Source organism: Aethalodelphis obliquidens, unplaced genomic scaffold, assembly GCF_003676395.1.
Source record: "Aethalodelphis obliquidens isolate GAN/ISIS:26980383/991018 unplaced genomic scaffold, ASM367639v1 scaffold16, whole genome shotgun sequence".
Taxonomy (NCBI): domain Eukaryota; kingdom Metazoa; phylum Chordata; class Mammalia; order Artiodactyla; family Delphinidae; genus Aethalodelphis; species Aethalodelphis obliquidens.
Window position 1 is genome coordinate 25,028,071 of NW_020837960.1, and position 24,577 is coordinate 25,052,647.

At 46.2% G+C, this 24,577-nt stretch overlaps 1 protein-coding gene across 2 annotated transcripts in view; it reads left to right on the plus strand.

Moving 5' to 3' along the window:
• Positions 1 to 24,577, plus strand: part of STARD13 (StAR related lipid transfer domain containing 13) — a 170,361-nt gene that overhangs the window by 143,506 nt on the left and 2,278 nt on the right. For both annotated transcript variants that reach the window (XM_027116529.1, XM_027116530.1), the window contains exons 5-13: positions 1,641 to 3,040; positions 4,105 to 4,278; positions 5,427 to 5,586; positions 13,283 to 13,481; positions 18,280 to 18,490; positions 19,084 to 19,198; positions 20,067 to 20,288; positions 21,046 to 21,263; positions 24,223 to 24,399. In XM_027116529.1, the coding sequence (XP_026972330.1) occupies positions 1,641 to 3,040; positions 4,105 to 4,278; positions 5,427 to 5,586; positions 13,283 to 13,481; positions 18,280 to 18,490; positions 19,084 to 19,198; positions 20,067 to 20,288; positions 21,046 to 21,263; positions 24,223 to 24,399 (2,876 nt within the window). The remainder of the gene's footprint in view (positions 1 to 1,640; positions 3,041 to 4,104; positions 4,279 to 5,426; positions 5,587 to 13,282; positions 13,482 to 18,279; positions 18,491 to 19,083; positions 19,199 to 20,066; positions 20,289 to 21,045; positions 21,264 to 24,222; positions 24,400 to 24,577) is intronic.

Below are 24,577 nucleotides of genomic sequence, written 5' to 3' on the forward strand. Positions count from 1 at the left end.
CACCTAAGTCTAACTGGTATTAACTACCTGCACTGGGAACCAGGTCTTAGAACCAGATGTCAAAATAAAGTGAAATAAACTTAATCCAATTAACTACACACACACACACACACGCACACACACACGCACACACACACACACACACACACGCATATAGATATATATAGAGAGAGCAGTTACTATATGCTTGATGAACTTACCTGTAAATGTTGAGAGTGGGTGCTTGTGACATGAGTTTAAGTTAGTATTATAATAAATGCTACAATAAAGATCTAAACCTAATGCTATAGGAGTACAGAGGGAGTGCAGTCACTGCCTTGGGGCTGTCAGGAAAGACTTCAAAGGGACACATGAGCTGAGTACGCAAGAATGGTCAGGGACCAGGGAAGGATGTGGGGACCATATATACCCCTTAGGCTCTTAATCCTGTAACAGAGCTGGGTGTTGGGGCGTAGTTGCAGGTCAGAGAACAGAATGCAGGAAGATTGGGAGGAACAGCTGAAATAAGTAAAGCACACTGCAATCAGGTCAAAAGAGCTTCGAATGCCATAATAACACTTAGGAGGGCTGAGGGAAACTGAAAGCTTCTAAACTGGGAAATCCTGTGATCGTACTTGGATTACACTTGGAAAGCTGTTTAGATGGAGAAGATGCTGGCCTGGTTTTTACTGTGATAACCCAGCCAGAGGTGCCAAGGACCTGCACTAGGGAATGGGAGTGAAGATAAGAGTGGGGGAGCGGATCTGAGAATCATTTCGGAGTTGGGTCTTGGTCATACGCATGGTGAGGAGAAGGAGGAGCAGAGGATTCCGTTCATCTCAGAAGGAAATTATTTAGATGGCCTAAACAAAGCCATCTCTGGAAACCAGACTCTCCTCTCTCAGGTGCTACGAATTCAGGCAGAACCTAGACAAGTAAGAGAAATGTGTGAGGTGCAGCAGGTACGACAGGGCAGAGCAGTGGGGCCTCGGCACCCGGACAAGCGTGTCCTACGAAGGCACTCCAATTCAGGGTTAATTAAAACCAAGAAGGCCGGCCCGGCCGTGCAGGCTGGGTTGGACTCTCCTCCACCAGGGGTCTCTAGAATAGCTCCCAAGTTTCTACTTCCAGGAATTCGGAGATAATTTTGCCGTCAACTTACACAGGGAACATATGCTAAGAATCAAGTCTGGGAGACTAAGGAGTGTTGGCTCCGAGGTTCAGAAGAGGGAAGCTGGAAATACGGTCCTAGGGCTCCATGAAGAGGTTTCAGGGAAGAAGTAAATGCATTTTATGGCAGGATTAAGTTTCTCTGTGAAAAGGGGAACTGCAGGTGTTTTATATTTAGGCTGTCTCGAGGATGGTAATTACGTCCTCTTTGTAATCAGGCAAGGAAGCTTCTCAGAGAGGAAGGAAGGCAAACTGAAAGGAAGAGAGCTTTGCGGGTTGGGAAGGAATCTTCCAGCTACTGGGAAGGAAGAGGGTGTAGGGACCATAAAGACGGTGGAGGGACCCAGCAAAGGTGCCCAGGAAACCCAGAGAGCACGTGCGACAGGGAAGGAAGGAGAAAAAGGAGGTGGGGGTACCGTGCCTGTGCTCACCTAGATTCCCCTCTCCATCCCAGCCACCTGTAAATGCGCGTCATCCTTGATGTTTCCCAGGGTGACGACTCTGATGAGGAAGATCTCTGCATCAGCAACAAATGGACTTTCCAAAGGACCAGCCGCCGGTGGTCTCGCGTGGACGACCTCCACGCAGTGTTTCCCGGCGGAGACAGAAACGGGTCGTCAGGAGACATTACGATGAGAAACACGACCAGCAGTGAGAGCGTCCTCACCGACCTGAGCGAGCCCGAGGTCTGCTCCATTCACAGCGAAAGCAGCGGCGGGAGCGACGGCCGCAGCCAGCCGGGCAGCTACGGCGCCGGCCGGGAGGCCTTGGACGGCCCCGGGCAGTACTGCGCCCACGGCCCAGCCATGCTGGACGCCACGCTGGGCGGCAGCAGCCTCCCGCCGTCCCCCAGAGACGGTCTCCAGCACCCTTTGCACCCAAAGAATGAGAAGCCCTCCCGGGCCAGAGCCAAATCCTTTCTGAAACGCATGGAAACGCTGCGAGGGAAAGGAGCGCAGGGAAGGCAGAAGGGGTCCGGGCGGACCGGGGGCTTGGTGATCAGCGGCCCGGTGCTGCAGCAGGAGCCCGAGTCCTTCAAGGCCATGCAGTGCATCCAGATTCCAAATGGAGATCTCCAGAACTCACCCCCCGCTGCCTGCAATACAGGGCTTCCGGGCCCCAGCAAATGGAGCGGTGAGAGCAGCCCGTCGGAAAACAGCAGCAGCGGGGTGAGCACGCCCGGCCTGAAGGAGCGAAGATGCCAGGAGGCCCACAAGCGCGGGGGCATGTACTTAGAAGACCTGGATGTGCTGGCGGGGACAGCACTGCGGGGTGCAGGGGACCAAAACCACGCACGGGAGTTTCATTCCCAAGAGAACTTGGTGGTGCACATTCCCAAGGACCACAAACCAGGCACGTTCCCCAAGGCGCTCTCTATCGAAAGCCTCTCACCAACAGACAATAGCAGCGGGGTTAACTGGAGGACTGGAAACGTCTCCCCGGGCAGACGGCCGGGCCCTGGGGCCGGGCAGCCCAGGCTCATGGCGTCCTGCCACAGAGCGAGTCGAGTTAGCATCTACGACAACGTCCCCGGCTCCCACCTGTATGCCAGCACCGGGGATCTTTTGGACTTGGAGAAGGACGATCTCTTCCCTCACTTGGACGACATTCTGCATCATGTCAACGGGCTCCAAGAGGTAGTGGATGACTGGTCCAAAAACCTGTTACCTGAACTGCAGGCACATAACGCACTGACCGGAGAAGCTGGCTTCTGCCCCTTCCCCCCTCCTAGTCAGATCACCTTAGATTTCGAAGGCAATTCTGTCTCCGAAGGTCGGACAACACCCAGTGATGTGGAAAGAGATGGAGCGTCTCTTAATGAATCAGAGGCCGCTGGGGTCAGAGAAAGGAGGGACTCTGGAGTAGGGGCCTCTCTGACCAGGCCAAACAGGTTGGTGGCATGACTTTGTGAAATGATGTTTAATCCATTTCATAATAATTATGGTCTATGTATTAAACATTTTATAGAGTACCTTCTAAATATTTAACACTGTCCTAAGTGATGTATGTGGTTGGGGATTATTTGAACAGTAGTATGTCTTTCGTGCAGATACTGTGGTGATTGAATCCATGTTAACTCACATTCATTTCTCCTAGTGTTTACCCTTTAATTCAATCTTGGTTTTATGCAAAAAAAAATTTTTGAGCTTCTTATGTGCAAAGCACTGATGAGAAGGTCCATGACCTGTGCACAGGCCCTTCCCATGACCTTGCACAGCATCTCTACCCCAAATTTTAAACTTTTAAAAAACTCCATGAGAAATTTCTGAGATCTAAGGTGTATACACACTTCATAAGTTTATTTTGGCTTGAAAATGCCGATTACTAAGTACATAAAAGCTGTTGTACAACGACCATTTCAGAAGCTCCTTAGACAATGGCCCTGGCAGGGCCTAAGCAGTAGGAACAGCCTACTGTATGTGCTGCTGGGTTTCTCACTGAGGCAGTGACGGCTCTCGGGGCTCATTGACTGACGTGTCATCACTTGAGGAGTGCTTCGTCAGTGCTGCTCACCAGTCAGAGTGCGGAGACAAGACAGCAGTGTGACAGTACTCTACAGCTCCCAAACGTTTGCGATCTCTGGCTCTCTCTCTGTCACTCTCTGTCTGTCCGTCTGTCTGAATGTCTCTCTCTCTCTCACGCACACGCACAGCCTCAGCTGCTTTCAACACTTTGGGAATGAGTTTAGGAATAAACAAACACATAAAATTTATTATATCACTTATTTAAGCCTCCTAATGAAACAGATAATGACTTTTTCCAGATTTATCAGACTTGCGAAAAATAGTTTCTTCTGTTTATTCTGTACATTTTGTGTCTTCTGTTCCATTTGCTTGGTGGTTTTCTTGGCTCGGAAACTATTTTGATTAGCTACTTAACAATTAAGAACATCCTGTATTTTCCGATAACACGTGCCCTTTGTGACTGGCTTCTCTGACGGTCTTTCCGGTAAAGGCGACTCCGGTGGAACAGCTTCCAGCTCTCACACCAGCCACAGCCGTCCACGGCGTCGCCCCACATCAGCGGTCAGACAGCCGGCCAGCTGAACCTGCTCCAGCGCTTCTCCCTGCTTCGCCTCACGGCCATCATGGAAAAGCACTCCATGTCCAACAAACACGGCTGGACATGGTACGTAGCCCATTCACCTAGGAGGAGACTGTTTGTTCCAGGGCTCAGGGTGCGATCGCGAACACTTCAGTATTTACTTTCTGATTTCTGAAGAATCCGTTCATTGCCTTCATTGCCAATCTCCTGAAAATAATGCCCAGAGTTCTGCCTAACTGCCCGCCTCTGGGCTGCCAAAGCTTCGATCCAAAGCTTCGATGTGATGTAGCCTGCAGGAAGCATTGCTTTATTTGTAGCTCTCTGTCAGTTTCCAGGGAAGGCAGTCAGGCTCCAAGAAGAAAAAAGGACAAGTAAAGAGTAATTAGTTGTGAACAGAGACATTAAAAATAAACTTGCCATCAAGTAATTTTGGCAGTTTGCAAAGAAACATCTGTTTCTTGCACCTTCTGGCCCAATGCAACACTTACAGCACTGCTTCATTCGAAGAGCACTGAACTCTTCAAATGCAGTTCTGCTTTTATTTCACTGGCAAATGAAAACAAGAATATGCAGGAAACCTTTGGAATAAGGGATTGACAAAAGCATATGTTGGAACTTGAATGTGGACCTATTTTAGATGATTTGGTGGATTTGGAAAAAAATAAAATGTGTTGTTAATTGTCATATAGAAGAATCGGCAATGCTTTTATAAAAATATTTTAGAAAGTTATAAATTGCGTGGTTAAGTCAATATATGCTTGTGTATTAAAATTTCCTTTAAAAGGTACAACTGGTTTTAGAAAAGTAAGGGTATAGTCTAGGAATGTGATTTATCTTCTCTCCCCTTCTTTCTCCCCCAACCCCAACCAGATTTCTTCTTCCTGATGTATTTTTTAATTTGTTTTGTCATGTCTTGTTGGGGACGTTTAAGTGTTTATCACTTGAGAAGTGTGTCTATCACCATTGAACTGGAAAGTCGAGCACTTGATTTGAAAGCAGGGCCATAAATCCATTCTGCTAACATGAGTCACGCTGTTTAATAGTAGAGGTCTAACAGAGGCACGGGGCACACACAGTCCTTCCATGTAATGTGAGTAATTAAGAGAGAAACGTTGAATCCCCCCGTGCTTGTCCAATATTCCAACAAAAGCTTGGCTTCCCTCTTGCTCTCACAGCCTGTCCCCACAGTGTGCTCCACGAGGCGTGCATGACCTGCTTTCTGTTAATTCTAGGGCAGTTCCAAAGTTCATGAAGAGGATGAAAGTTCCTGATTACAGAGACAAGACAGTCTTTGGCATTCCTCTCATCGTTCATGTCCAGAGAACGGGACAGCCCCTGCCACAGAGTATCCAGCAAGCCCTGAGGTATCTACGCAGCAACTGCCTCGATCAGGTAGGGTCGTAAATCCCAAGCACAGCCTGGGATGTATGGAGTGCCAGGCAGAGCCAGATCTGTCCAGGACCAGACAAGACATGCCTCTCCAAAATAAAAGGCCTTGTGATCTTTGTAGGTCAGTATTTAATCTGACCAGGTGACATCCTTGTCAAGCTGTGTGAGGATGTTTCCTCACTGGCAACTTGAAGGATACCCTGGAGTGACTGCAGAAAGCTAATGTGAATCATTTGTACCCGTGATGGCTAATTTGTGTTCCCCCGAAACTGAGAGTAAAGCTGTCTACTGCATTTCCTTTTAATTATGGTCTCAGTGCCACCATTAATTTCACAGCATTCTGTTATCCCTCTTTGTTTTTTTTTTTAAAACCAGAATTAGGTCTTTATATCTCCCTTTATTAAATTTTTTTTGAAGCAGCACCATGACAAATTTATATCTTTCAAAAAATTTATTTATATCTTTTTAAAATGTGCAAGTAAAATATGAAAATAGGGACTTCCCTGGTGGTCCAGTGGTTAAGACTTCGCCTTCCAATGCAGGGGGTGTGGGTTCAATCCCTGGTCAGGAAGCTAAGATCCCACATGCCTCAGGGCCAAAAAACCAAAACATAAAACAGAAGCAATATTGTAATAAATATAATAAAGACTTTAAACAGGGTCCACATCAAAAAATCTTTTAAAAATATGAAAATAATATCAGCTAAATTAAATATTCCCTCATCTTGTGGAGTTGATTAAAAAGCTCAAGCTAAACAAAAGTCTTGGAGATCATTTTTGTCTCCAGGACTGTGGGGGGCATCACAATGGTGGACTCTGATTGGCCCAGAATGCAACCCATCCTATAATTAACCAAGCCAAGCCTTTGCTCCTCGGAATTAACACTCATTAGTTTCTCTGTTAGACATTTGGTCCAAAATGAAATTCTGCTTGATAAATTACAGCCTTGAGTAGTGGGGGTATTTTCAGGCAACTATTCTATAATGGCTTTTGTTCATCATACTCTGTAATGCCCTGTGAATAATCTGTGCCAACCTAAGATTATTTGCACTTCTCATTGATTTTCCCTTGGCCTTGGGCTCAGTGGACAGGAATGAGCTGAGCTACATGAATGCATGAACTGATGCTTGTCTCTACCCCAATGCTGAGATCATGCTAAGAATCAAGATGGTCTCTTGATGAATCCGATACCAGTTTTCAGTAAGAATGAGAGTAACTTCTTCATTCGATGCCATTGCTGATTGAACTAAATGCATTGTTCCATTCTCCCTTCCCACTCCTAATCTAGATAATACACATGCCTACATTTTTTCATATTTAGATGTTATAGTGAGGGTAACAGTGGTTGCTGTTCCTGTTGTGGTGGTGATGGCTGCTTTGTTCGAGAAATGGCCTGGATGGCTTGCCTGTTGTTTCCCAGAAAGAAGGGCGGTAGGACCACTTGTCTAAAGCTAATGGTGCTCATCTTTGGCAGATGCCCCAATATTAACTGACTTGTGAATAACATCCCCATAGAGCAATCCATTGAATCTGGTTTGTTAAGTGTTAGATTTGGTTTGTTTTTCATTTTAGAGTTTTTATCAAAAGCACACCTTAATCAAAGGTAGAGGGTCTGTGGGTGTTTTACTGAGGAGACTTTTTGGGGAGGTGGGCTCAAGTGAATACTTGGAAATGCCCACTCCAATCACTCTCTTTTGCAGCCCTGAGAGTACTGCAACCACGCCCTCTGGCATAGGACTTCGTGGCTTCAGTTGTACTTTTACTTAGTGCAGACCCAAGATTGTATTTTGTGGAGAGTAGCCTGTTATTCGGACACATGTTTTTCCAAGCTTCTCAGTTTTCCTAAGGGTGTGTGAGACTTATCTCCCCTCTTGGCCGGTTCCCTTAGAGTGTTCGGCTCTGCCTTTTACCAAGCATAGAAAATATTCTGTTCCAAACATTCTAATGGATAGCCAGCTAGCTGATGCTTATCAGCAAAAGCTCTATTCAGAGAAAACAGTGTTTGTTCAGGAATGCTTAAAGTAAATGCAGGCCATCTGTGCCATTCATTCAATAATAGTAACCTTTCTTGTGTGCCCAGCGTGTTTCAGGGATCATATTGAGTATCCTGTAAGCATTGCCTCATTTAATCCCATATCCACTCTGGGCAGGGTTAGCTCCTAGGAGGCAATGGTGGAGCCAACACTTGCTTGAAGATCTGTCTGCAGAGTCCAAGTTTTTAACAAGTGCACTTTGCTACCACCTGTTAGAATTGCTTGTCCCAGTAGACTTTGGGGTGATGCCATCTCTACATTGAGGGACACTCTGAAAAGTGGCCCGAAACAACTCATTGATGAATTCACTTTCAGGATTGTGTTGATGATGTTGATCATTATATCATGTGGTGTCTTTTCTGTAAGAATGAAAGAATTTTTTTCTCTGGCCCCAGCACCTGAAAAGATGGTTGTTTTTAGATAACTGGTCTGTATTTATATTAGGTTCACCAGACTCATTCAGCTGGATATGTTTTCCTCTCTACACTGGCTGCTAGAATTATTGAAGCCAAATGCATGTTCTGCCTGTAGTAAATATATATAATTTGGGGGCGTGAATTTTGTGTGTGAACCTCATTCCTACTTCCTGCTAACCTTTTCTATCTTTATTTTCCTTTTGCTCTAGTCCTCTCATCTATTATCTTTAATTGCGTCTTACTGTACTTTATAGATCACTGTAAGTCACCTTGAATTCTTTCTCGAACAAGATTGGGTATGAATGCATTGTAATACCACCACTCTACTCCCCGCATAGTCTTTATGTAGAATGGAAACCAATCCCGCCCCCTGCAGATTCTGAATAATGAATATCACCGGCATCACTACTGTTACTGGGCCCAGTGTCCTGTTTGAAGACAAAGTCATATGAACAGAGAGAAGGACAGTGGCACCGAAACCCGCTCAATCTCTACTCACTGGCTTATTCCCAGCCTCCATTTCAGGCCTATAACTATTTTTTTTTTTAAATCTGGAAGAACGCCACACTGAAAAACAGTATGCTGGCAAAGCTTTATAAGAAAAAAAACTCATTTCATAGACATAAATACTGATTCTAAATGTAACCGCAATGAACAAGGCAACCCTTCTCTTGTATCCGTCAAAAGAAAAAATCCTCAAGATGTCAAAGGGACTTTCGTGGAATCCACTTCCTCCCCTTATGGGATACCCAACACCAGCAGGGCCCCCACCTTGTATGTCCCTCCCCTTCATCAGCACACAGTGTGGGCAGCACACAGAGCCCCCCTCCGGTCCCTGTGAAGAAGGAAGGTGGTCATAGGAAGGGACAAGGGGAAACTAGAGAAACATAATAAGAATCGAAGAAAACCAGGCTCAGGAGGAAGACTGTTTTAGAGATTTAAGAGCAAACTCGAGCAAATAAAAGCCAATGAATCAGAAAAGAAAGAGGAGGGACAAGAGTCACAAGGAAGGAGCGGACACACACGAGATGAGGGTCCTTCCTTCACCAACGGCACCCCCTCTGAAGGGAAGACTCAGGTCTACACAGGCTCTTGAGATCTCAGCCCCCTGGCCGTGCAAGACCAGAGGGTCTCAGAATACTCTTCCTCTAAACCCCCCTTAACTGGCTTCTCTGCTGCCTGCCTGCCTCTACATGGTCCCCTCGAACCACCATGCAAGACTGTCCCAAGGCTCAGCCCCTCATCCCAGGGAGGGAGGCTTCCTGCCGTAAGCTCAGCTTCTCTCCCTCATGCTACACATTTTTCTCAAACATTCATCTCAAACAGCTGAAGTCAGCCCTACAGGGTCCTGAAACAAGACCACCGTTCCACCTGCACCCCCAAGTGCAGAACAGCTTCCACATGAGGAAACACAGTGTATCCATTTTTGCCCTGGCAGCTGGCTGGAGATGAAATAGGGAGTTTGGCCTTCGGTTCTGAACCATTTGTATTCAGACGCAGCAGTTTGTGAGACGAGCGGGCTTTGTGGCTGAGCTTTATTTCTGCCCTACATCAACTGCACAGAAGGATGGTTATACCCAGCTCCTGATGAATATGAAGTCACGGCAGAGAGTGGCTAAACCTGCAGTGCTCCAAATAAGAACCCACCACATACTGTTCTTAGGAACCTCTCTCTCTCTCTCTCAATAAAAGCAACTTTTCTTCATTAGCGGAGCACATCCCTAAAGAAGAGGAAATGCAAGTCCTGACAAACATCATTAAGTGCTGCAAGGATTAGCATAAACAGGATGCCAAGTAGGAGATTTAATATTATTTAGATGAAATTTGAGTTCTAATGCAGCACTCATGCCCAGGCTCTCCTTCTAATGGAGCAGTAAGTTTTAAAAGCCCAATTATGCTGGGAAGACACTTCATACTCAGTACAAGTGTCCTCGACCTGCCGCCTGTTCATCACCCTCCCTGCTGCCTACCTCGGGTAAGATAAGTGATGTTCCAGCGCCTATCTGTTTAAATTACACTTTGAGTCCTTGCTTTCTCATAGCTGAGTTTTTGGGTAGAAGACTAAAGAGAGAGGAAAGTAAAACTAGATCAGAGCAACACTCAGTGTTCATCCTTTTATCTTTAAAATGAGAGATTATGTGCAAGAGAAAAGCTTAAAAAATGGATTTCGCATTGCTGACCTCTATTCTTACCTTTTAAGAGAGTCTTAGAGCCGTGCTTTCGAGGTACATGAGAGCAGGCCCTGCTGTGTAATTTGTGGGGCCTTGTGCAAAACGAAAGTGCAAATAAATTATGAAGAATTTCAAAACGGTGACCGCAGAACGTTAAACCAAGTGTGGGTCCCCGTGTGTCTACCCAGGTCACCCGCCCACCAGTGACAGACACGGAAGCAAATGAAAGACATTTCACACATCTTGGGTCCTCCTCGTAATGAAGCTGAAGGGTCCGGAGTTGCCTCCCATTGGCTATGATGACAAGGGTGCCCTTAGAAGAAAGCCATTTTAAAGTGGTTTCTTTGGTCCTCCACTTTTTACTTAGAAAAAAAAAAAATTAGCCAAAAATGCATATTTTATCACTGCTCTGAAAGCTTTTTGCAGAAGAAATGATGGTTGCCAACTCCATGGGCCAACACCCCTGGTTGCTCTATGATGATGGCTAGGAGAAGCTCTTCTCTCTGGTTCCAGGACCTCTACATCACTAGAGGAAGCTTCTATTTACCACGCCCAGGGAGTTTTTCACTCCAGGGACCAGAAGCCCTGCCCCCAAATGGCTTAAACTATAGAAAATTCCCACGGTCACATGACAAGAAGGCAGGAAGCAGGACAGTTCCAGGGTTAGTTCTTACATTAGCTCAGTGACATCTTTGAAGACAGGCGCCCTTACCATCTTTCCCTTCCGCCATCCTCCACTCCAACATCTGGAGTCTGATTTCAGACCACCTTTACTTTATTAGGCTTAGGAAAAAAACTTTCCTTTGGTGCTTCCAACAAAAATCCCCAGAACCCACAGATATTTCCCACGTCCCTTGGATGATAAGGGTGGGACGGGAAGGTTATTGTCAGAAATTGAGGCAGAACAAATAAATACCTGACAACCCTCTGGACATCCTGTGAGATCTAAGTCAGAACAAGCAGCTCGGAGCCCGCAGCTGGAGAGCTCCAGACATGTCTAAAATAATTAAAATCACAATATTTGCTGAAACTAGAAAGAAACTTGGAAACAAAACAATACAAAGAAAACATCACTGGGATGTGTGTGTACCTGCACGTCACTGTGCACCCAGAATCAAAGCCAGCAAGACACACAGGACAAAAGAGGAATCTCATTCTGCAGTGTCCTCACAAACACTTGTCTGCTTTATTCTTTTTATAGAATCCGATCAATATTTCTCTACCATTAAAACATAATAATAACAGGAATTCTCAAATGGAATAATACCAACTCACAGGAGGATAACTGTGAGTCACACTGAGGAATTCACCTCTGGGGCACTTGGCTTCTGAGAACTCCCGCGCAGCACAGCCCTGAGGCACGGTCCCGGGCCTCCTTCCAGAATCCGAAGAGTTGAGATGTAAACACATCAAGGCTGGATCTCACTTCGATAATCACTCATTTGACATCTTGAACTTTTCTTTTGACAGGACATGCTTTCTTCTCATGCCCTTTGATGAAACTTGGAGTAGTTGCCAGAGGAAGAGAAATGCTCTTTAGATTCTTCTTGGCAATGTTTTGCATTTTCTAGACATTCCAAACTTTAAGAATAAAAAAGAAAGCAATTAATATTTTAAGTGACACTATGCCTTACTATCCTGTTCTGTGAAATTAGGGTGGTAAGCCTTGGAATGCCAAGAAGTATTACTAAGAATTCTGTCTTTATTGCCACAAAAAGTAGCGGTGTATAATTGCCCCTGCGATCCATTCAGCTGACGTATACAAAAACCTGAGTATTCTCTAATTGCTTGGAATTCTTCCCTTGCTGTTACGCAGTTTAAAAGAATTGGCGCTGCTCTCTGTTTATAGCAGCAACCAAGAGAGCTCGCTTCAGACCCCTGAGCTTGGGTCGAGGCCGGCCTGGCACACAGAGCAGCCAGTGAGACAACCTGGCATGTCTCTCCAGGAATAAGGAGGGAGAGCAGCGCTGACTCGAGGCCGCTGCCCACCTCTCTGACCACTGGGAATGTGGAAGTGGGCCAACCAGTGAGCCCTTGGGGAGTGAAGAGTGGAGACTGAGGGTTGAAGAACCAGTTTTGAGAAACCCAGTGCCTATAGGCATTTAAAAATAGTAGACGTACGAATTCACCATAAGCCTGGGCTCCCAAAGAAGCTCAGTTCTTTTGGGGTGACGGCAGGTCCACTTGGGGAGAGCCTACAGCATAACTTGGAAACCACTGCAGGAACCTCCATCCTCATCGGGCTCTGCTCCCCCTGGCTTGTTCCTGTTAGGGGAATTATCCCCACGGTACCTTATTGCTCCATTCATTTATCAAGCAGAGGAGGAGTCTAAGCCCTAAGGATGAAAAAGGCATAATACAGTGTCTTGAAGTCTGAAGAAAAGCCATTTAGGAATCATTCTCACTACAGCCATAGCTTCTACACATAATAGCTAACCAGGTAGAGTAGTAAGTGCATCATATGAGAAGCATATGTTACAAGGATTCTGAAGAAGGAAAAGCATATAAGACCTGTCAATCAAAATATGTGCTGAACGATATTTTGTTTCATGAGCATATTCCCTATAAACCTCTCCCTCAAAGGGGCACTGGACATGGTTACCTATCTGGGATCCACCAAACCTTCCATTGACAGAAGTTTCTCAAAACCCCCACTAAAGTATACACACCAGAAGGTAGGGAATTTTGTCTGACCTGCTCACTAATGACTCTTAGAAGATATAAGTATGCCTGATATATAGGGGGTATTTAATCATTACTTGTTAAATAAATGAATAAAAAAATAACGTCTACCATGTTGTAAGACTTGACAAGTCACAAAGCACAATCACGTATATTTTGTCAGGAGCCCTGTAAGGTGGGCTATTATTCTTATTTTCATTTCATGGGAGAGGAAGTCAGTGTTCAGCTACTGCCCGAAGTAGCTAAGTTAGTAATTTACAATATACTAGTTTGGATGCAATTCCAAGTCATCGAGTCCTGGTCCTATTGCCTTCTCATCTCCGTCAGCGTGCTTGCAGTAGGAAGAAAACGTCTGGGGTAAAGGCGGCCTCACTAACACTCACTGTGTCTTGTTTCAGGTGGGTCTTTTTCGAAAATCAGGCGTGAAGTCTCGAATCCATGCCTTACGTCAAATGAACGAGAGCTTTCCTGAGAACGTCAGCTATGACGACCAATCCGCTTACGACGTGGCGGATATGGTGAAGCAGTTCTTCCGGGACCTTCCTGAGCCTCTTTTCACCAACAAGCTCAGCGAGACCTTCCTCCACATCTATCAGTGTAAGTGGGAACAAGGTAGATCAGTGTTCTCAAGTGCATTCATCCTCCTAAAAAACAAAATTCTGTAGATTGAATTTTAATTGTACAAGTAATGCATGAAGAAGTATATAAAAGTTATGATTCTACCTTCCTCTCCGGAAGTAAACTTTGTTCACACTTCAATATGGAAATCTCCAGGCTATATTTTATGCATTTGAAAATACGTTTTTGACATCAAAATCTTCCTGCTCAATAGGGTTTTATGTAGGATATAAAAAACTTTCAATGTACTTTTAATAAATTTAAAATGAAAAGGTAACAATAGAATTTATTTTATATATAGGTGTTTTTAAAAAGAAAGCATTTCCTTGGGATATATGAAATCCAAATGTGTTAAAATGACTAGAAATAAAAGGAAATGTATTTTAATGCAATGTACTTTAATTGTTGAAAAGTAAGCAAACCAAATCAGGGCGTAAGCTTAATTCAACAAATTTATATTTTCACTTAGAACTTTTTAAGTGATGTGAAGTTGATAATTCTCAGCAAAACCCCTATAATTAATCATTGAGAAAAGCAAGTATTGATTTAACAACATATCCTGCTAAAGATAGTTGCAAAGTAGGGGATGGTATTAGAAATGAACACATGGCTCTTTTCTAGCTGCACTGTTATGGTTATACAGTTGTCCCTCAGTATCCTTGTGGGATTCCTTCCGGGACCCACCGAGGATGCTAAAGTCCCATAGTCGGTTTTCTGTATCCTCAGTTGGGCATCCGAGGATCCAGACAACCACGATCATAAACATAGTACAGGATTCACAGTTCACTGAGTCTGCAGATTCAGGACCCAAGTATGGGGAGAGCCGACTGTGTATTTATTGGAAAAAAAAAAAAATTCCCTGTTAAGTGAACCCATACAGGTCAAACCGTGTTGTTCAACAGTTAACTGTAAGTATTTAATGGTCCAAGCCTCAATTCTTTAGGAAAAAAACACTTGGCCTGTGGACTTTTGAGCTTTTAGCAACATATACATGAAGTGGACCTTGACATGGAATTGATCCAACTCGAAAAAGATTCTTGCTGTTGAGAATTCTGTACTAAATGTGTTTCAGGAGTTTATAATATTGGAAATTCGAAAAGGATTATAACAAGTACCACTTGTAAAAACAGGATAAAGTGGTGACCCACTAAATAAATATTATTTTGTCAGAGTGAATAGGTTAAGTTAAAACTAGTGATACATGTTGCTGGAGGCTAAATACAGGGAATTCATGATGTTTCTGCTGTAAGAGGTTGAGCTGCATTTTTCAGTTAAACCTCCCTTACGGTTTGGATGTAGCATATATGAGTCTTTACATTTAATCAGTTCTCAGGTTATGGTTGACACTAGTCTAAGGTTAAAGTCAGATTATTTCCAAGAGATAAATGCTTTTAGCCCTTTGTGAGACTCACAAGCAAAATAAAACAGGTCAAAGCAGGGCTTATTTTAGCTGAGCAAACATTTACTGAGTTCTGCTTATGTTCAGGGCACTATGCTGAGCACTGCAGAGCATATGGATGGGTAAGACTTAACTCTGCTCTTAAGCATCTTACAGTTGAGGGAGACAAGACATGTACATAAATAACTGCAAAACAGCAAGACTGGAGAAATCCCATGATAAGGTTACAAAGAGCACCCAAGGGGGTTGAGATGAAGAACAAGGACTTGGTAGAGCAGTGACAACTGAAGGTTGAGACACGTGAGGAACACATGCTGAGTGAAGTAAATAGCTCATGTGTCAGGAGATTACAGGATTTCTGTCTGGCTGGCAAGGAAGGGTAACTGTCCAGTGCAGCATCAAATGACTCCAAAAATTAGACTGGGACTGTACCCAGGAAGGGCACTGAATATTAGCGCAAAGAGTTCATATTTGATTCATTAATCACTGCGGGGACCCCTTGGGTGGTGTTGAGGGAGCTACCAGTTACGGTGCTCTCAGCTGTAAACACAGAACCCAAAATCCAACAAACAGTGGTTTAAATAATAAAGACATTATATAATCGCACACGACAAGAAATCTGGACTTTAATAATTCCAGAGTTGGTTAATTCAGTGACACCATGGCTGAGGTCAGCATCTCTTGTCATCCCCTTAAGGTCACAATATGACGGCCACCACTCATCTTTATCATGTCTTCCCCAAATCACATCCAAAGGCAAGAGGCAGGCAGAAGGATTCTCCTTGGGCATATGTCTCTTTTTTTTTTGGCGGTACGCGGGCCTCTCACTGTTGTGGCCTCTCCTGTTGCGGAGCACAGGCTCCGGACACGCAGGCTCAGCGGCCATGGCTCACGGGCGCAGCCACTCCGCGGCATGTGGGATCCTCCCGGACCAGGGCACGAACCCGTGTCCCCTGCATCAGCAGGCAGACTCCCAGCCACTGCGCCACCAGGGAAGCCCCATATGTCTCTTTTTATCAGGGAGATAAATTTACAGAAATGCCTACCTAGCATTTATCTTGGTCCCATAGACCAGAAATTTTACACTTTTCTCCCCTAAATCAATCACTGGGAAGAGGAATGGCATTACCATTTTTGGTCTAGGCCAACATGGTTATCCCGTGATTTTGAGGGAGGGGCCCAACTTCGCTGAGCACATTACAGCCCAGTCCTGAACAGAATGTGGGTTTTCTTACAGAGAAAGAAGGAGAGAGTAGGTATTTCACAGGCAGCCAGGCTTGTGCCACAGGGTGCATGTCCATTGGAACTGCTTATTTGACCCATGAATCTGGAAGTGGTGAACGAGAGGTACTGGACAGGACGAGAATGGAGGGTTAGGGAGCCAGCACATTAATTGAGGCTCTGGGTTACCTGTGGGGACCTCCAGCAGCAAGACTAGAAATAAAGATGTTCTAGGGATAGACTCTGGAGTCTGTTTCCAAAGGGCTGTGGAGAAGAGAGGGACAGTTCCTCCTCTGTTCTCCAGAGCAGGTCCAACTGTAGCTCTGTTACTTCTTGGACTTTCATCAGATGATTAATTAGAGTGTTGGATGGATAATGAACACATGTGAGGCCCACGGTCTACAGGAGAGAGAAGGAGGCAGGGATCAAAGACGACCCTGTAGTTTCAAAGAGCATTCAGAAAGGAAAAGGGGGAGGGGAGCTGATCTGGGGGCAGGGAGGAGCCTGGACGTGCAGTCTGAAGTGCTGCTGGCCATCTGTGTGGACGCCAGTTATCAGCACCTAGAAATCCAGATCTAGAACAGTCTTCTGAGAGCCAGGAAAGAGGCAGGAACCACAGGAGTGCCTGTGCCACAAAAAAGGTCAAAGAGGCTAGGATCCGATATGAAGGCTGAATTTAGGGATTGATAGTTGACCTTTGCAGGCACCTTTAGTAGAAAATAATGACAGAAGGTAGTTTCTGAGGGATAAAGAAACGAGTGAGTAGAAGGAAGCTGGGACAACCTGTAGCCATGACAGATGACTCTTCAAAAATTTTGGCACAGAAGAGAAGGTTGGCAACCTAAAGCTAAACAATGCATGCACTGGACATCTTACCTAAAGCAGCTTATTTAAAGGCAGTTCAAGGGCTCCAGCTGAATTTATAACACTTCAGTAACAAGCCTGAGGTCATTAGGAGTATCTGCTTCTGCTTCAGCACAAGCAAGAAAAAGGAAAAAGGTTTCTGTATAATGTGAACAGAATGGCTCTCCTCTATCAAACCCAGGTCTGTCTTGTGCCAGTTCACAGTGGACGTGGTAGGGGTGGGGGTGGGTTCCAGAATGTCCAACCCATGGTCAGGCTCTTCCAGAGACTCGCATTTGCCGGGTGACTGGGGCCCGCAGTGTGCCCCGCCCTGGGAGGGCCGATGATGGAGAGGGGCAGGACCTGGGCAGAAGGCACGCCACAGCACCCCCCCCCCGCCCCCCGAGCAGCAGGCTCCACATTTTTTTTATCAGGCACCCCTGCCAGTAGGAGCTATCTGAGCATGTATACTTACGTATTTTCAATAATATAAATATATCATGATATACTATAATATACTGTGCCTATCACAAGACACATCCCATCAGTATTTTCAAAGCATGAGAGAAAACAAACACCAGTGGAAATCCCAAGTTTCTTCCCACCCCCCTTTGGAGCACAGACACCTGCTGCAGAGACCCGCTCTAGAACCTGGTATTGTAGGAAAGACAACCGTGTTAGCCCACGTGAGCTCCTGACGGTGTCTTTCAGAGAGAGAGGAATAAGGGTGGCGAGTCAGGCCTCACAGATCATTAACAAACACAGCCAGGGGGCAGCAGAATGCAGCACGGAGCACCCATTTTTCTATACCTTTTCCTTTTAGTTACCTCATACTGTTCAGGCCGATTCCCTTTCAAGCCTGCTGACCAGTGCCCATCACCCCTATCACCGCCCAGATGGGGAATGGGCCCGAGAAGGGGGGGGGCCTGGTTCCTCTTCCCCAAGCCCTGGGCGTCCTGGGGGATGCTTCGCGAGCTGGAGGTGGGGGGGGGGGGGGGGGGGGCAAGAGGTTTGAAACAGGTAGGTGAGGAGGCGGATTGCTCCAAGAGTATGAAAAGCCAGCGCAGGGTGTTCCTTTGCATGTCCAGCCTCGTTGTGAAGACTATGGGTTCTGGAGTGAGACTGTGGGGTTCCGACGGCAGCTCGTCAAGCTTCTCACCACCTGGGGCAGCTCCACGCCCTTAGCTGTTGTCATGTCACTGCTGATGCTGACAGTGACCCCGAGTGTGTTCGCAGGAAGGTAGCGCTCGCTCCCCGTCCCGCTGGCTCCTTCCGCGGCTGTTCCTCTAACTCCCGGCACCGCTTTTTCTGCAGACGTCCCCAAAGAGCAGCAGCTGCAGGCAGTGCAGGCGGCCATCCTGCTGCTGGCCGACGAGAGCAGGGAGGTGTTGCAGACGCTGCTGTGCTTCCTCAACGACGTGGTCCATGCGGTGGAGGAGAATCAGATGACGCCCATGAACCTGGCTGTGTGTCTGGCCCCCTCCCTCTTCCATCTGAATTTACTGAAGAAGGAAAGCTCCCCCAGGTGGGTTTTCCTCAGCAAGAACGCTAATGCTAAACCAGGTATTCCCCACGGCTACTTAAAAAAACTCCCGCTGTATTGCAAGTTGCGGATTTGTCAGCACTTCATTCATAATCAGAAAATGTTTGGAGGAACATAATTCGTGTGGCTCAGCGTCAGGGAACTGTCAAAGTAGCACAGTGTCCTTTGTGATCCCGAAAGCCTGGAGTTTTGTTTTGTTTTGCGTGTGTTAGTGGGAAGGAGGGAAAAAGGACACAGTAGTATTTTACAATCTTCAATTTTAAAAGGCTAGATTTAAGGCCCAAGCACGGGCAGCTTGCAGTGAAGTAGTTTCAAACTTGGGAAAAACAGATCAATTTCTCCCCCAACAGTTATTCCTGCCCGTGTATTATTCCAAGGTTTTCCATTATGAACTGTCAAACTCTTAGCCTGACTCAGGATATCTAAGATGTGTAGTCACTGTTTCTATTTGGAAATGAGAAAGTATGGGATCTGGGTGACATCTAGGCATGAAGACATGACAAAGGAATGAGCTTGTGTACTGTGAAAAGCTCTTGGGTTTGGGATCCGCTGAAGACTCTCCCCCTCAATTACAGAGTCATCCAGAAGAAATATGCCTCCGGGAAGCCAGATCAAAAGGACCTCAGTGAGAATCTGGCCGCAGCTCAGGGGCTGGCCCACATGATCATGGAATGCGACAGACTTTTTGAGGTAAGTGAAAGGCTCCAACTGCCTTCCTTATAGCTCTTGGAACTCGGTAAGACGCTTGGAATGGTTGCTGCATTTATGGCTTATTTCTGTTTTTTCCTGATTTTATGACAATGGTACGCTCAATAGGTCTGGTCTTTGCCTCCTAGAAATGTGAGGAGTGAGCTTATATATTGAATAGTTGAGGCTTTGACAGTTAAAGACACTTGGGTTTACCATGATGATGGATTTTATGAACAGTTGCATCAACTTCAGGTGCCAGGTCCCAGGCCAGCCAGCCAAGTACGGTATATTTGATGTAACCTCGGGACTTGATTAGATTCAGAGTGTGTGTGTGTGTGTGTGTGTGTGAGAGTGTGTGATACTGAACAATCGCTGTGAACTCAGGATCAGTAACAGCTTATGAATACAGCCACAGATACGCTAAAGGATTAAGTGAACTAGACTTCCGGCATACTTGTTGGGGCAAAGTTGTCATTTGCAAAAGGGAAAAGTGTGCCACAAAGGTAAAGCCACCTCTAAGTCATGCTTGACATTCCCCTTAAGTCTGTGCACTTTAAGTTTCCTGAGCCCAAGTTTTGCCAAATTGAATAAAAATGTATAATAAGTAAAATCAAAGGAAAATGGAAAGAATGAATGGGAAGTCATGGCGGTGTTTTGAATAATAAATATAGCCTCAAACAGATTTGGGTTTCCTGACTTGAGGAAGCCCGCCCCCGCCCCCTTCACTGATCTTAGACAAACATCTCTTGCCCCACGGCACTCAGCCCTTTGCCCGTACCGTGGTCTTTGGCTTTGCTACTTTGTTTTCTGTCAGTCTCAGCATTTCTGTAGCTCAGTGTGTCGCTCTTCTGTGCATCCGTCGGTTCAGGTCCCGCTTGAGATGGTGGCCCAGTCTCATAACTCATATATGGAGGCTGAGATCCATCCCCCAACTCTGGAAGACCTGGGGGCCCAGCTGGAGGAGAGCGGGGCCACTTTCCACACGTACCTGGAGCATCTCATCCAGGGCCTCCAGAAGGAAGCCAAGGAAAAGTTCAAAGGATGGGTCACGTGTTCCAACACAGACAACACAGATCTTGCTTTCAAAAAGGTAATCTCAGGTCTTGGAAAAAATTACCCCCAAAGAGCCAAGTCTTACAACCAGGGATTTGTTTCGCTTTTTTTTTTTTTTTGCGATACGCGGGCCTCTCACTGTTGTGGCCTCTCCCATTGCGGAGCACAGGCTCCGGATGCACAGGCCCAGCGGCCATGGCCCACGGGCCCAGCCGCTCTGCGGCATGCGGGATCCTCCCGGATCGGGGCACGAACCCGCGTCCCCTGCATCTGCAGGCGGACTCTCAACCACTGAGCCACCCGGGAAACCCTGTTTTGCTTTTAAAATGGCTACTCTGTTCCCAGGGCTTCACCACACAGGAATCAGTCAACCACCCACTCTAGAGTCTGTTTGCACATAATCAGACTGCAGACTGTGGAGCCAGACTGCTGGAGCCCAGGCCTGGCTATGTCCCGTAGCTGTGTGACGTTGGGCGAGTCACTCGCCTCTCTGTGCCTCCGTTTTCTTATTTGCATAATGGACATAATAGTAGGACCACTGTCAGAGGAGGGCTGTTTTAAAATCAGAACAATGACTGGTACACAGGGAGCACTGTGTGTTGGTGGTTATCGTTTTTATTATCAGTATTCTTTTTTCAGCTTAAGGATAAACATTTAAAAATTCTAAACCTGAGGTATTCAGAGTCACTCTTTCAAGTTACATACTCAGTGATGTTTTTTGAACACCCAGTGAAGGATGGTAGGTTGTGTTGGAACCAGCAACCTCTTCAGCATGTGCTGGTATCTTTCCCAAGGTGGGAGACGGGCATCCGCTGAAGCTGTGGAAGGCTTCTGTGGAGGTGGAAGCGCCCCCCTCGGTGGTTTTGAATCGCGTGCTGAGGGAGCGTCACCTGTGGGATGAGGATTTCGTGCAGTGGAAGGTGGTGGAAACCCTGGACAAGCAAACAGAAATCTATCAGTACGTGCAGAACAGCATGGCGCCTCACCCTTCCAGAGACTTCCTGGTTCTCAGGTAAGCCTGCCTCCGGGGTTTAAGATGCTCTGCTCCAAAAGCCAGGTAAGAGCTGCAGATTTAAGCATTTCAGAGGTCTCCCACCTAAGTTCACCCTCCACTGGCAACACTCAGCCGGCCCTCATTTCTCTCAGTGAAAACTGACTTTGCTGTGTTTACGCCCGACTTCCTGCTTCTTTCACCCAGTTCACAGCTCTGCTGGGTTCTCTTATGGCCCCTTTCATTACGGAGCATACAGTTTATTAAGCCATAAATATTGTTCATTTCCTCAGAACAGAGTCCCCAAAAAAAACTGCTGTTTGTCCAGTTGTACTTTCTGCTAAATTATGCAGATTGAACCTGGCTGGCTTTTCTCCTGATTTTGCCTTTCTCCCCCTGGGAAAGCAAGTCTTCAGTGGTGTGACTCTCAGTCTGGAGTGTGTGAAACTTCAAAATGCCTCTGTATAACTTCAGCTGCTCATAACTCATTACCAGGCATGGAAACCTTGACAGAGCCCTGAAGGTCCAACTGTGCTGAGACACTTGGATGTCCAGAAAGGTTTCAGGGCCTGACAGGGCTTGCGAGGCTGGTGTCTACTGTCGAAATATTACCTCTAATGGATTTTTGGGTTGAGTTCCGGACCCCTGCTCTCTGGGTTTGGAGGGGGATGCTCAACCAGCAATAGGAAGTTGCACAGCAGAGCTGTGTACATGGGCTGGTGAGTCAGTACTGAATCAGAAAGAAGAGGGACTGAGGATTCTAACAAACCCACATAAAATATAATTAAATCAATACATCCTTTTTTTATTGATAACTGATGGTGAATACTGTCTCTTCTCATATATTAGCAGTATAAAAAGAATCACTAGTGAAATTCCCAAATGTGTAATTTAAATAGTTTCTTTATTAAACTAGTCTCTATGGCAAACTAAAGGTTATTTTTCACATGGGCTATTTATGCCTTTGGAATTGGTCCTTAGGACCTTGAATTTTAAGGGTCATTTTTTCCCTAAGTATATGTGTTTATCTTAGCAACCTTGGGACCCTGGTGGAGAATGTGGGCCGTTGTAAGGGTGGCTTATTAACTGCAGTTATTGGGACTCACCTCGTGGAAGTTAAACTGTACGCCTTCACTCTTGCAAGCAGAAAATCGAATCGTTCTAGGATGGCAGCCACAGGGGGGATGGAGCCATGCCATAGCCTGCCTCTTCGCTCCCTTACAGGAGGCTGAGGGCCGGAGTCCGTGCATGGAACCGCCCTCCTTCCACTCATCCTGCAGTGCCACCCGCCTGCTACTTCTCATGTATCATTCCATCACTGCCTTGTGCCAGGCACTGTTGGAGGCTCCGGAGATACTGCAGGGAGCACAACAGACCACAGCCCTGCTCTCTTGGGATTTATATTTTATTAGGGAGATAGAGTCAATAAATAATAAGCAAGGGGGATAGGAATAGAGTCAATAAATAATAAGCAGGGGGGATAGGATTACTTACCTTAGGGGGATAGGAAGGGGTGGAATTTCAAATATAGTGGTCAGAACAGAGTCTCACTGTGTTGATAGTTGATCCAAGACTTGAAGAAGAAGGTGGGTGGACCATGAGGGAGGGAGAAGAACTCGGCACCCAAGAGGATTAATAATGAACCTGATGTGTCTCCTGCAGCAGGAATTCCTTGTGATTATGATACAAAAGGTAGAAAGTGACAGGTATGGAAGAGGAGTCCAGGGCTGAGGCGCTTCCTGTTTTCAGAGCATCTCCCTGTCTAGGCTAGCATGCATGAGGCTGGTCTCCTCTTGGGATTACCATGTTCATGTCTTACTTTATCCCTTTCTCTAGCTCCTCAGGAGCTTCCAGTGATACTCATTGAAGCTTCTTCCATTTTATCCCCAGAAATCTGTACAACTTTCAGTCTTTGTTATTAATCACAGCCTTATGCATGAAAAGAGAATGGTCACACCCATGGAGAAGTTGCTAAGCATTTGTGTAGGGCTTGCTTATTCCCTAATTCTAGGTTATAGTTCCTCTTTCTGGTGAGGTAGGCCAAGACGAAGTTAGAGATGAGATAACTAAGCAAGGGGATAGGATTTGTAACATAAATAACTAAGATTATAATAATGAAACCTACATCCTACGGTAGAAATCCTACGGTAGAGATGCTCTCATGATTCCTGACTTCCATCTACAACCTTTTCCCAAGTGGTACAACCCCCCATGTTTGAATAGCTCCAGTAACAGTGAACTCACTACCCCTCATATAGCCCATTCCATTTTTGAAGAGTACACACTGTGAGACGGCTCTTGTCTGCACTGAATTAAAACATACCTTCATATCTCTGCTCTCTGGAGGCAAATCAACTGTATTTATTTCTTCTCCCGCTCAAGAGCCACTCAGGGACTTGAAGGCAATTAGTAGTCTGCCATGTACCTAGTTTTCTTCAAGCTAAGCATCCTTTCAGACTTGAGTTGAGCACCGCCTCCTCCAGGAAGCCATCCCCTGTGCGTGATCTCGGAGCGCTCTTTGCACAGCCGTATCACTGCACTTTCCGTGGTGCTTTAGGGTTCTCTTGGTAGGTCTGTTTCTCCTCCTGGGCTGTAGACCTTTATGTCTTCAGTGGCTTCTCAGAGCTTGGCACACCGAATAGATGTTTGCTGAAAGACTTGAATGGGCGAGTCCTAGTTCCCAAACGGTGAGACCAGCCCTTCAGTGTTGTGCGGGAGCCTCTGCAGCCTCAGTTTGGGATTCCGAAAGCAGCTCTGAAAGCTGCAAGACCGTTTCTGCCCTCTGGGTCAGAGGGCTGAGACCCTTGCTTTCAACTGCACAGCATAAAGTTCACACGCACTTATGGAAACCATCAGCTTAGTCCAAGTAACTGGGCTTGGAATTTGAGCAAGAAAATATAAGTGTGAGCCTCAGCGCTGTGCTCCGGGTTTTCTTTCTCTCTCAGCCCTAATTCCGACGTGCGGGTTTGTTTTGCTGCAGGACCTGGAAGACTGATTTGCCCAAAGGAATGTGCACCCTGGTGTCCCTCTCTGTGGACTACGAGGAAGCCCAGCTCATGGGTGGTGTGCGGGCTGTGGTGATGGACTCTCAGTACTTAATGGAGCCGTGTGGGTCAGGCAAGTCGAGGCTGACCCACATCTGCAGGGTGGACCTGAGGTGAGCGGGCTCCTGGGGGCGGCGGGCGCAGGCTTGCCGCACATCCGCTGGGGCCCTGTTTCTCATCTGGTCCCTTATTTCACTGTCCTTTTATTCCTCTTGCCATTAACATGCTTTCTAGAAGATTATGTGTGCCTTCCCCTCGCTTTTCCTCTTTCCGCCCTTGCTAAAATTCTGA